This window comes from Crocodylus siamensis, chromosome 4 (assembly GCF_052110815.1).
Source record: "Crocodylus siamensis isolate JL-2025a chromosome 4, ASM5211081v1, whole genome shotgun sequence".
Taxonomy (NCBI): domain Eukaryota; kingdom Metazoa; phylum Chordata; order Crocodylia; family Crocodylidae; genus Crocodylus; species Crocodylus siamensis.
In genome coordinates, this window is record NC_143398.1 from 27,464,773 (window position 1) to 27,476,880 (window position 12,108).

Sequence of the window (12,108 nt, forward strand, 5' to 3'; positions counted from 1 at the left end):
CTCAGGAGTCTTGGCTGCAGGTTCTTCTGTAGTCTTGTCTGCTTTCTTAAAGAAAGTGTCCAAGCAAGTTTGGACAGATGTTCTCGGGGAAGATGGGCAACACAGCAAACAAGTTCACTGGCGCAACATGGGATCAAACGTTGTAGTCAGAAAGTTGAAACAGGGCGTCAATTTATAAACTTCGTAAGTGCAAAACGTTGAGGACTGCCTGTAATTAATGAGCAATTACAGTCCATGGGAGCAGCATCCCCACTGTGTATAGGCACCTACAGGTACTAGATTTAAAGCACATTAACGCACTTGTAGATGTACCCAATCTGTCAGACAACAGGCTTCTTTTCCCCGCCTGGATGAGCCGGCAGGAGGCTCGCTAGAGACATTTCAAACACACTTCTAACCGCCGGAAGGCACAGCTCTCCTAGCAACCCAACCCAACCCAACCCAACAGCGGCAACATCCCCTTCTGCGCGGATCTTCAGGCGGGCGAAGGCAGCCTTTCCGCTAGGGCATTTATTTGAGTGGGGCGGAGCCGGCGGGCACCAGGCGCTGGAGCAGCTCTAACCCTCGGCGTCCTGCCCGGCGCCGGGCAGCGGCTTCACACCGGCGGGGCGCATGCGCCCTGAACCGCGGGGCGGGGACACAGCCCTCCGGCCCGCCTCCGGCTCAAACTCCGCCCGGGCTCCGGCAGCGGCGGTCGCGAGCAGGACGATGCGGCCGGGCTAAGCTGAGCTGAGCGCGGGGCGGGTGAGCGGCCCCATGTCCCGGCGCGGCAGCGGTCATGCGGAGTACACGCTGCGCAGCTTGAGCAGCCTCATGGGCGAGAAGCGGCGGCGGCAGCAGCAGGCGGACGGCTCCGGCGGGGCGGGGGCCGGGGCCGGGGCCGGGCCGGGCGAGCGCAGCCTGCTGGCGGCGGCCGAGTCGTGCTCCAGCCTGAGCAGCCAGGCGTCGGGCGCGGAGCTGGAGCGGGCGGCGCGGCGGCAGTTCCAGCGGGACGACACGCCGGGCTTCGTGTACGTGGTGTCGGTCTTCTCGGCGCTCGGCGGCTTCCTCTTCGGCTACGACACGGGCGTCGTGTCCGGGGCGCTGCTGCTGCTCAAGCGCGAGCTCAACCTGGACGCGCTGTGGCAGGAGCTGCTGGTGTCGGGCACGGTGGGCGCGGCGGCGCTGGCGGCGCTGGCGGGCGGCGCGCTCAACGGGCGCTGCGGCCGCCGGCCCTGCATCCTGCTCGCCTCCGGCCTCTTCGCCGCCGGCGCCGCCCTGCTGGCCGCGGCCGGGGGCAAGGAGGCGCTGCTGGGCGGCCGCGTCGTCGTGGGGCTCGGCATCGGTGAGTGCGCTCGCCCGCCCGCCGGGGGCTCGGCATCGCCTGTGAGCCCCCTTCTCCTCCTCCTCCTGCCCCCGGCACCTGTGGCTGTAGGGTCAGCCCCTTGCTCCCCCTCCCCCCGCTCGGGTCGCCCCTGGGTTTCTTGTGAGCCTCCTGGGATCCCCTGTGGAGTAGCTGTGAGCCCCCCACTCCTCCTTTTCTGGGCACTTGTGGCTGTAGGGTGAGCCCCTCACTCCCTTCCCCCTCCCCCCTTGCTGGGGTCACTCCTGGGTGTGCTGTAAGCCTCTCAATCCTTGTCCTGGGATCCCCTGTGGCTTAGCTGTGAGCCCTTTGCTCCCTCTTCTCTCCCGGGGCATCCTGTATGTAGTGATGAGCCACCTCCTCCCTTTTCTCGACTGCCCCTGCATTAGCTGTAAGCCCCCCTGCTCCCTCTCCTGTTGCAGGGATCACCCCTGGGTTTGCTGTGAGCCTCCCACTCCCTGTCCCTGGATCCCCTGTGGATTAGCTGTGAGTCCCCTGCTCCTGCTCCTCCTTTCCTGGGGCACTTGTGGCTGTAGCGGTGAACCCCCTCCTCCTCCCACCATTGCTCCTGCATTAGCTGTGAGCCCCCTGCTCCCTCCCCCCTATCTGGGATCACCCCTGGATTTGCTGTGAGCCTCCTAGTCCCTGTCTTGGGATCGCCTGTGTATCTGCTGTGAGTCCTCGTCTCCTAGTCCCCTTTCTGGGATCCCCTGTGGATTAGCTGCGAGTCCCCTGTTCCCTCTCTTCCTTTTCCAAGACACCTCTGACTATAGATGTGAGCCCCTTGCTTCCCTCCCAATCTGGGATGACCCTAGGATTTACTGCGAGTCTCCCAGTCCCTGTCCTGGGATCCTCTGTGGATTTGCTGCAAGCCCTCATCTCCCAAACCTCCTCCTAGGATCACCTCTTTGCTGTGAATTCTCCTCTTTTCCCCTCCCCCTCCACCCCCCCCGCCAGTTCCCAGGACCCTATGGATTAGCTGAGAGTCTCTTGCTCCCTCCCCACTTCCAAGCATCACCCCTGGATTAGCTCTGGGGCCCCGCTCTTGCCCCAGGGTTGCCCACGGCTTTGCTCTGAGCTCCTGCTCCCAACCGCCTTCCCAGAATCCCCTTTAGATTAGTTCTGAGTTTTCCCTTCCACCCTCTCCTTCTCCCCTCTTGCTGAGAATTGCCCATGGTGTTCCTGTGAGCCCCCCCTGCATTTCTTTAAATGCCAGATCTTGCTTGAGGCTCTGGGAGAAACATTTGGGTGCCACCACTTCGCACAGGCACAGTGCCTCTGCTGTTCCAGCCAGGATCAGGGCTGCAGTGTTCCAGCTGCGGTGATAGTGGGTGCCCTCTCTTGTTTGGGGAAGCTTTCTTGAAGCCCAGCTGGGGCTGTTGCTTGCCCAGGAAATGGCCTCCACAGTTCACTCAATAAAAGATAGGATCAGACTAATATTGCCTCTTCATAAATCTTTGATATTGGGCTCAGGATGAGATCTTGGGAGTGGGAGTGAGTGGAGATGACTTACTGGGAAACTCTGCTTCCCAGTAAGTAACGACTAGCCAGAGTGTAGGACTGTGCATCCATGCAAAGCTGCTGAACTTGCTTTCTGAAATAGGAAGATATGGCTGCCCAGAACACAAAGAAATAGAAGCCTGGACCAGCCACATCCCTTTTTAGAGAGCAACTTTCAGGTAAATGTTAAAAATCAGCTGTCATTGCTGCTTAAAACTCAAGGCTTGAAACACTAAGACACCTACCAGCAAAAGGCAGATCGAAGAGATGAAAGATACTCATGTAGGAGGGAGCTCAATTTGAAAAGTGCAGCTGAGAAATGGGAGAGTTCTGTCTTGGGGATTGCTTTCATTTAGGCTTCCATTCATGCAGAATTAAATCTTTCCAAACTGCCTAAAAGCAAGGAGTATGCTGATCACTCTTGTTTCTTCAGTGTCATCTGACTGCTGTAAGGCACTGGGGGGATGGACTTAGCTCTTCCCTTAACTGGCTACAGCTTTTTTATGTCTTCCTCCACTGACTATTCCCCTAGGCAAACTTAGAACTGGTGGGAGTAGCTGGAAAGTAGAGAGAAAGTGTGTGTGTGGGGTGTATATTCTCTTTACCCAGGATTTTTATTTATTTAAGTAGACTCTTAAAATGTGAAGGCATCTAATTGCAAAAAAGCCCTTCTCTGCTCTGTCTCACTTGGAAGGAATGCTTGTGAAAATAAATTAACAATCTAGTAGCTCTTCAGTCCAGTTAGACCACACTTACGTTGGAAGCCTGAGAGTCAGGCTTCAGGTTTTGTTGGAGGCATTTGGTGGAGCTGTATGTGAATTGCTCTCTCCATCAGTTTGATTGGGTAGCTCTCTTGATGTGCATATATTTCTATAGGCTGCATGTTAGGGCTGTGTGAATTTGATTCAGGTTGATTTTGTGGCTGAATCTCTGAATCCAAATTGAATCGGAGGACCCTTTAATCTCTGAATCGATTTGGAGATACAGACACAGCTTTAAATTTTTTTTCTACTTACCTCTAGGTAGCAGGGGCTTGCGAAATGCTGCAGTGCTGGGGCTCATGGAGCATCCCACAGAAGCGCAGGGGGCTCACATGCGTGCATGACAGGAGACCTGGAAGCGGACCAGAAGCACTTCTGGTCTGCTTCCAGGTCCTTCAGGGAGTATGCTGGGGGTCCCCTCTGAACCTCCCCAGCTTGGTGACTGCCTCCCGGGTCTGGGGGGGCACTCGGTGTCCCCCATGGCCGATCACTGAGCCAGGCAGGTGTGGGGGGGCCCCCAGTGTGCTCCCTAGTGGACCCGGAAGTGGACTGGAAGAACTTCCACTCCACTTCTGGGTTTGCTACTAAGCATGTGGAGGGGCCCCCCACACTCCTGTGGGACACTCCATGTGCCCCAGCATGCCAGTGTACACAGGCTGTGCTGGTACCTCAAGGTATGTAGAAAAAACATTTAAAGCTGTGTCTGTGTCCAGATTGCTGATTCTCTGAATCAGCATTGAATCTTCATTTTCGGATTTGGCCGAATCTAATTGGGGACAGTGCTCCGAATCAACGAATTGATTCACTGTCCCTGATTTGGGCCAAATCTGAATTGAATAGGGCCCAATTTGCATGCCCCTACTGCATATACAGTTCTATTCGGCTTATCTGTGTTTGCTGGAAGGACTTGGTGATCAGTTCCGTGCCTCTTATTAGTGGGGGGGGATCCTCTACATGCCATACAGTTCCTAAGTATCCTGAGTAGTTTATCTTCACTCTTCACCCTTATGCACTCGAAATTCAATTATGGTCTGTTTTTAGCCAGCAAGATTGGGCAGGATCTTTGCAGTCCTTTTGTGCATCTTTTTTTTTGCCTGGGGTGTTGGTGCAAACTACTTTCTTCTCTCCGTTTAAGTTGTTGTTCCTCTTATTCCAGGTGGTGAATCTGAGAATCAAGCTGGGCTTTTCTATATGGCAACAGTGCTCTTTTCAAAACCTGTTGTTTTAGAGTTTTCCTTGGCTCTTTTTACAAACATACTTGCTGCAAAGCCATTCATATTGTTAAGAAAAAATATTGAGTCATAATGAAGAGATTAGAAATAAAATTATCTCCTTCATATTTGTTTTGCACAATACTTCTAGTCAATATTTTGGTATGTCTTGCTATAGTGATAACCTTCTGTCAGGGTATACACTGTTTTCATAGCTGAAAGCTTTTTGTGGCACAGATTGTAGTACTGATACCCAGAAGCAGTGGCTTGGGGTTGAAGCTTTCTAATGCTGATCAGTCCATGTTTGATTACCTACACACTTCCATATTGTCTTACAGTATTGAATAACTAGAGTCCATAAAATGTTGAATGACCCTGTATGTTATATCAAGTTCTATAACAAAAATGCATCGTGACTATAAATGCTTGCTTCTGTTCTGATGGCGATAGGTGCTTACACTTAGCTGAAGATGATAGATGTTCAAAATAAAGCTAACTTGCATTACTTGCCTTTGCATTGGAAAAGTGTAACCTTGTTTTCTACCTTGGGTCCCAACCTGTAAATGTGGCAAACTCTTATTGACTTAATTCGCTTAAAAGGAATGATTTTTTCCCCCCTTTTCTTTAAGGTGTGTACATGCAGGTCTGACTCTGAGCTCCCGTAAATGAGTCATGCTGTTGTCATCATAGATTTATGCCCTATTATCAAATGAAATATGGCATAGGACTTAAAATATAGGTCTGGAAATAGGGAGTTGTATTTGTGGCAGAGCTGCACACCTATGATGTGACTAAGTGACATTCTCCATGCTTCCTGTTCTTTGTAAAATGGAGATCTGCTTTACAAGGACTCCAGAAAATTAAAGGGGTGGAAAAGATGCTGATAACCGGGGATGGAGGGACACTATATAAATACTGACTGCATTGTTGACTTTTTGAAATGTAGTGGTGTTTTTTTTAAATGCCCAGTAATACTTAATTGCTTTTGTTTGGAAAATTAATTAACTGTTAACAACCTGCAAAGAAAGCAGCTATTAAAATATTAATCATGTGACTTCTGTACAGATTTCTGTACAAAACTAATTTTCTTACTCGGGCTTGTTGGACAAATTGACCTCTTATTGGTTTAGATCGAGTGTTAAATCCTCCACCAGAGGGAGCTTGTAGAATCTCAGGAAGGCAGCAGAAATTTGGGGAAACTAGATCAAAAATTCTGTTTTACATCTCTTTCTGTCTTTCAGCCAAACTGGAGCCTGTCCACAAAGGGCAAAAAAGGAACAAGAACTCTTGTCATGTGCTCTTGCATAAGAGGACAGACATGCTTACTGAAATTACTTTATTTACATTAGGTTACAATAACTGCTGAAACTGGAAGTGTAAAATTCGAATTGAATCACATGGCAAGAGTGTGCTTGTATGACAGCCCATGTAGCCTTAAGTTACTACTTTCCATGAAGCCTTTTTGCTTCTACTCCTGTATGTTACATGCACAAGCTTGTACCTGGGTTTCAGAAGCATGCATCAGTAGGCATCTAGTAAAATGAGTTGCTGTGCTTATATATAATACTGTGGTTGTCTTCCTAAAATAAATCCAGTGATACTCTTGACTTCACTCAGTCATAGCTGCAGCAGTGAGAGTTTTGTGTTCCCTGCCTCAGTATAATATAACAACTATCTTTTTCATGCTGGTATGGCTTAAGTTCTTTTTAGCAGAGTCAGGTGGTTTATCTACGTTAGTCTGAAGTCAGGCAGAAAGCAGGGTAGCTGTGCACCTTATAGACTAACTAAATCAGAGAATTATAGCATGAGCTTTTGTGCACTTGAACTTACTTTCACAGATATTGTGAAAGGGCATTGACAGAGCAGTGTATAAATGGAGTGATTGATTTTTAATACAAAAGATGGGGAGGAAGGGGAGAGAAGGGTGGGAAGCTAGTGTTGGCAGAGGCAAAGAAGCAATAAACTTATAGGGACAAAAGGTCACAAAAGCTGATGCAGGTAATGGGTAAGGACCACTGGAATTTGTGCCAGAAGTATGCTGCACAGCAACTCCTTTAATATTGTAGCTTCCCCTGTGCATGCTCCCACCACTGACTGGCAAAAGGGCCCCAGTGACCTTGCTGTCTGCTTCTGATGGCCAGGAGGTGACAACCACAGTTTTAAATATTCTGTGGTTGCGGTCCCCCCCACCCCCCAACGATCAGCAGTGGCCGGCGGCTGGGACCATGCCACTAATTGGCAGTGGGAGGCAAACTGCAGCATATTTAACACTCTGGTTTTTGTCTCCCCGCCAATCAGAGGTGAGAAGCAGGGCCCCTTCACCAATCAGTGGCAGGGGAAAGGAGGGTGCATGGGGGAAACTGCAAGACTTTAAAGGAGCCGCTGCGCAGTGCACTTGTGGTGTGAATTCCAGTGGCCCCTAATAATAAGATGGTCCCTGTTTAGACTTAATGCAGTCCAGTTTGTGGGTGACTTCTTTTTCTGTGATTTTTTTTTTTTTTCCAATTCAAGTTGGTTTTGTCATCTAAGAACAGCTATCCTTGGGTCAGCACTGGAATGTCCAGGGAGGACATTCCAACAAGACGGAATGTCCTTTTAGTCCCAGAGAACTTGATCTTCCCAAATTGGCATGGAAAAAAAACCTCAGGAAGTGAATTTGAAACTGGGAACATCCCTCCAAGGACAAACCAATTCTGATTTTTATACTGTATTAAATCACAAGGTGAATGGGGGACAAACAATAGAACTTGCAGTTTGAACCATAGTTTGAATTGGAAGTGATAGGTGTGTTTTGTTTCTTTTTTAAAAGACATCCACATCCAGAGTAGTCAGGCTTATATAAAGGCCATGTCTTCTCAGTTCTATGAATTTGTACATAGGTAGGGCTTGTAAGGCTACCTATGATCGTTGTCAGATACTTCACATTAGTTTTTATGTGCTTATGATTTGAATAGACTTTAACCATTTGACTTGGAAGTTTTGCATACTGGTAATTTGTCTCGCACTGAAATTCTTTGGAAAACTTGAGCAAAAACTGGCTGCTTGGCTCATTTTGAGGATAAGACTAGGATGGATCCTCTTAATTTTATGTATGTATGTATTTATTTATTTATTCATATATTTTTAAAACCCCTTCTTTTTCCCTCCCAAGATTGCTAACAACAGAAAAATGACAAAACAAGCAAATGTATATGAAACCCACTGGCCAATCTTCTCATCCACCTCTAAGTTTGGCTCACGTAAGAGATAATAACTTGATACTCCTAGAAGTAGCAGAAGTTTCCAACTTTTTTGCTGATGACCCATGTGAGTGCCAGTGGAATATTATATCATGTTATACATCTTCTTAGTGTAGGAGACTTTTATGAGAACAAACTAGGAAATACACCAACTTTTATTAAAACAACGTTGGCAAAAATACTGGGTCAGGTCCTGGAAGTCAGGCAGTCCCAAAATTAAGGTTGCTTTTGCCACATTAAGTTTAATCCCTGTGCATTGTATAGTGCAGTTTTTGATTACTTTTCCCCCCATTACTCATGGTGCACAGAAAGGAAATGTTTGACTATTCACTATTTTTTCAATAAGGCCTTGTATCTTGATGAGTGGATGTGATTTCCCCCTACCCTCATAGGAATAGCTGCAATAGGTCTTGTGCCTTTTGCTCTGTTAGCACATTGGCCTGTTTTGCTCCCTCCTGTTTGTGTCCATCTTTGCTTCCTGCATGATATTTGCACTTGAAATGCTTGCTAAATGTCCAAAACATTTGCTATAGACTTTCTTTCAACCTTGTTTGAATATGCTGTGTTCCTGTTAGCATCCTTGGCCTGGTTTATGAGCCTATCTTCTCAGTTTAAAGAGGCTTATCAATCTGCTGGGGTGAAAGTAATTGGAAACATGTGGTTAGGGGAAGGCTCAGTCTCAGAGCCTACAACCATGCACTTCTTTTGACAGCCATGCCATAACAATCAGTTGACAGTGAGGTGCACATAACAAAAATTATACTGGTGTATGTGGCCAGAGTCTGCTAGTATTTAATATTGACCAGCTTGTGCTCCCTGGTCTTGAAAATATTTTCAACTGCCCTAGATCACTGTTTTATACAGAAAGTGTGAAATTGCCGTTGTCAGTTCACAGTACCTTATTCCCTTGTAGCAGCTACAAAACAGCGTGAAGTTTGAGTCTGCAACATTAGCGTCTGAGCTAGTGGCCTTAGAACCAGATTTTTAAGGAAGTTGAGCACTTTAGGAGAATACAGGACAGGAACAGAGATAATGATATCTGGTATAACTTTGGTCTGAACCAAAAGCCTTAATCTTGGAACTGGTTACATAGAGTGCCTGAGGGCAGGGATAATTTTTACCTTGTATGGGGTAGATTTGCACCTTACTCAAGCTATATGCAGCACAAGCTTTTGTGAGCTCCAGCTCTCATATGTTGTTTTATTTTTATATATGTTACTGTGAATAAGCTTGTAACATTTTTATTTTTATATATATATATATATATATATATATATATATATATATATATATATATATGAATAAGCTTATCTATAAATAAATAAACACGCATATATATTATTAGCTATTGTGTATCTTCCTTTTTTATATATAAAATATGAAAAAGATATAAAATATATACAATATATTATACAATAGCTAAGAGCTATTGTGTATCTTCCTTTTTTTTTAAGACATATGGTATACATATTGGTATGTGTGTACTATACCATGTCTGCCTCAAACTCTACATGATGTCAGGTTCCAAAACATGCATCAGAGCAGCTGTACTAGGCAGATTCCCAAGGCTGCACACAGCTGACTATATCTCTGCTCACAGATTGCTTGACCAGGGAAACTCATCCCAAATTTGAGGTCCGTAGGCATTGAAATTGCTATGTATGTACAGGGATTGAGCCTCTTAAAATGATGGTTCTCAACACTAGAGGCACCCCTTGTTTTGACTAAAGGCCTTCATAACTTTTTGTGAATTAAATATCACCCCGTTAAAAAATTAACTTATTACAGTGCTTACCTCTTTGCAGAGGGACTGGGCAGTGGGGAGCAGGGAAATGGTCAGGGAGAGAGAAACTTGAGCCTGCATGTAGCTGCTTAACTCTTCATTACCTCATGGCACACTTCAGAGAGTCTCTTGGCACCCCGGGGTGCCCTGGCACCCTCATTTGAAAATTGCTGATCTAAAAGCATGAACTGCTAGTGTTCAAGTTTTTAAAAAAGGTTCTTTGGTTTGAAGGACTGAACTCAAACCACTCTGGCATAGTCCTTGAATGGGTCCCACTGAGTTAAGAGAGGTTATAATTGTATAATATGAAGCCCTAGGGTTGTAAGCAGCATATTTGATATATTGTATCATCCTTAACTCTGACCTTTTGTCAACATAGCCTGTCTTGCTGTGTCTATACCTTATGTTATTTAATAACATTGTGTCAACATAGCTCATATGCTGATAAACAGGACACAAACTTTTTCAAACATTATCCATTAATGAAAAACATACTGCTACCTTTAGCAAACGTTTCTCCAACAAGTTGTATGAATCCAATTTCATATCTAACTGTTCTAATCTAACTTTCAAATGGCATCTTCATGGAGGATGTTTGGTCAAATGGTTTTTGAAATGGCTATATCAGGGGTGGGCAATTATTTCAGGCGAAGAGCTGCTTACTGAGTTTTGGCAAGCCATTGAGGGCCGCATGGGTAGCCTGACCCCTTGACAGGTGTCCCACCCCCTGACCACCATCTTGGGACCAGAAGTCCCACCCCCTAACCTTTGTCACCAGAAATCCCTCTTCTTGTTCTCTGGAATTACTCCTTTCAGCAAGGGGTTTTGCCATCTCTGAACCAGAAAAATATCAAATTATATTCTAAAAATCAAACATATACTATAATGTTCATTAATTTCATTCAAAAAATATTTTTGTCCTGATTTACATGTTTGTGTAATGTACATAGAAGTGATGGTATGATAGCTTAAAATGAAGTCTTACACTTGTATATTGTCGGAGGTTGTAGGTGGGAGAGTGAATATGGGTGTGTGGGTGGGTATGGGTTTTATGGGGGTAGGGTGGCTGGGGAGGGTTGTGGCCTGGGGGGAGGGTTTGCCTACAGCCTCCCCCCATGACAGGCAGAGCCCCTGCCAGCAGTTCTGCAAGCCTGGGTTCTGCGCTTCTGCCACTCCTGGCCCTGGGGCACTGGTGCGGGCCCCCTCCTCCATTTGCTGCCACTTGCCCCCTGTCTGCCACTGCTGCCCTTTTCCTGCTGCTTCCCTGTTTTCCTCCCCCTTGGCTGTTCTGGCACCACATCCCAGCTGGTCCTGTGGTCCTGGTGCTGCAGCTGGGAACCATGTGCTGGAGCAAGGCGGGCAGGGGTGGGGAGTGGGGAAATGGCTGTGGCAGATGCGGGAAGGGGGCAGCAAGTGGGCATCCAAAGTGCAGCCATAGCTTCATGGGAGTATGGGGCCCATGCCAGTGCACCGGGTCTGGACTACCAGGGGCTCTATGGAGCTGGGCCATGCTGTTCAAACAGGGAGAGGAGGGAGCTAGCTCAGTTCTGTAGAGCCCCTGCCAGCTTGGCCCCATGCTCCTGCTGCCCCACTCTGAGCCCTGCCAGCACTCGCCCCAGGACACTGGCATGGGTCTTGCACTCCTGCCTGGCTGTCACTCCGTCTGCATGCTCGCTTACTGCCCCTTTCCCCTTCCTGCTGCAGCCATTTCCCCACCTACCTGCCGGCACCATGTGGGTACCTGCTGCAGGCTGGCCCTGAAGACTGGGGTAATTGCCCACAGTCCTCTCCTGTCTCCTGTCTGCACTGTGCCCCCTTTTTTATCTGTATTTCCCTTGGCACAGGGAGGCAGGAACAGTCCTAGGCCAGAAGCCTCCACCAGCCCCTATCTCCAGCTTCCAGCTGGGGCTTAGAGTGGGAGGGGAGGGGCTGAAGGTGTAGTGGGGCTAGGCCAGACTTGCTGCTGCAGCTGTTTAGTTCTGCCACTGGCTCCCTTTGGGTCCTACTGCCCCTGGCTGCTGTCTTCTCTGACAGGCAGCCAGGGGCAGATTAATATTAATTTTCAAAAAAATTTTAGGGGCCCTGTGGGCCAAGTACAAGGTTGTGGTGGGCCAGATGTGGCCTGTGGGCCATATTTTGCCCACCCCTTAGCTATATTGAACCTACAAGTTGTGTGTGTGTGTGTGTGTTTGGCTTTTTTTTCCCATTGTACCTTAGAAAATTTGAAATAAATTATAAACTACAAAGCATTTGAAACTGATCTGCCTGAGAA

The 12,108-nt window shown here is 47.6% G+C and overlaps 1 protein-coding gene across 1 annotated transcript in view; it reads left to right on the forward strand.

Annotated features, from left to right (window-relative positions):
* The first annotated feature begins 658 nt into the window (after nt 1–658).
* SLC2A13 (solute carrier family 2 member 13) overlaps nt 659–12,108 on the forward strand; it is a 323,937-nt gene continuing 312,487 nt past the window's right edge. The window contains exon 1 of the mRNA XM_090042052.1: nt 659–1,324. Within this exon, the coding sequence (XP_089898178.1) occupies nt 757–1,324 (568 nt within the window). The 5' untranslated portion in view covers nt 659–756. The remainder of the gene's footprint in view (nt 1,325–12,108) is intronic.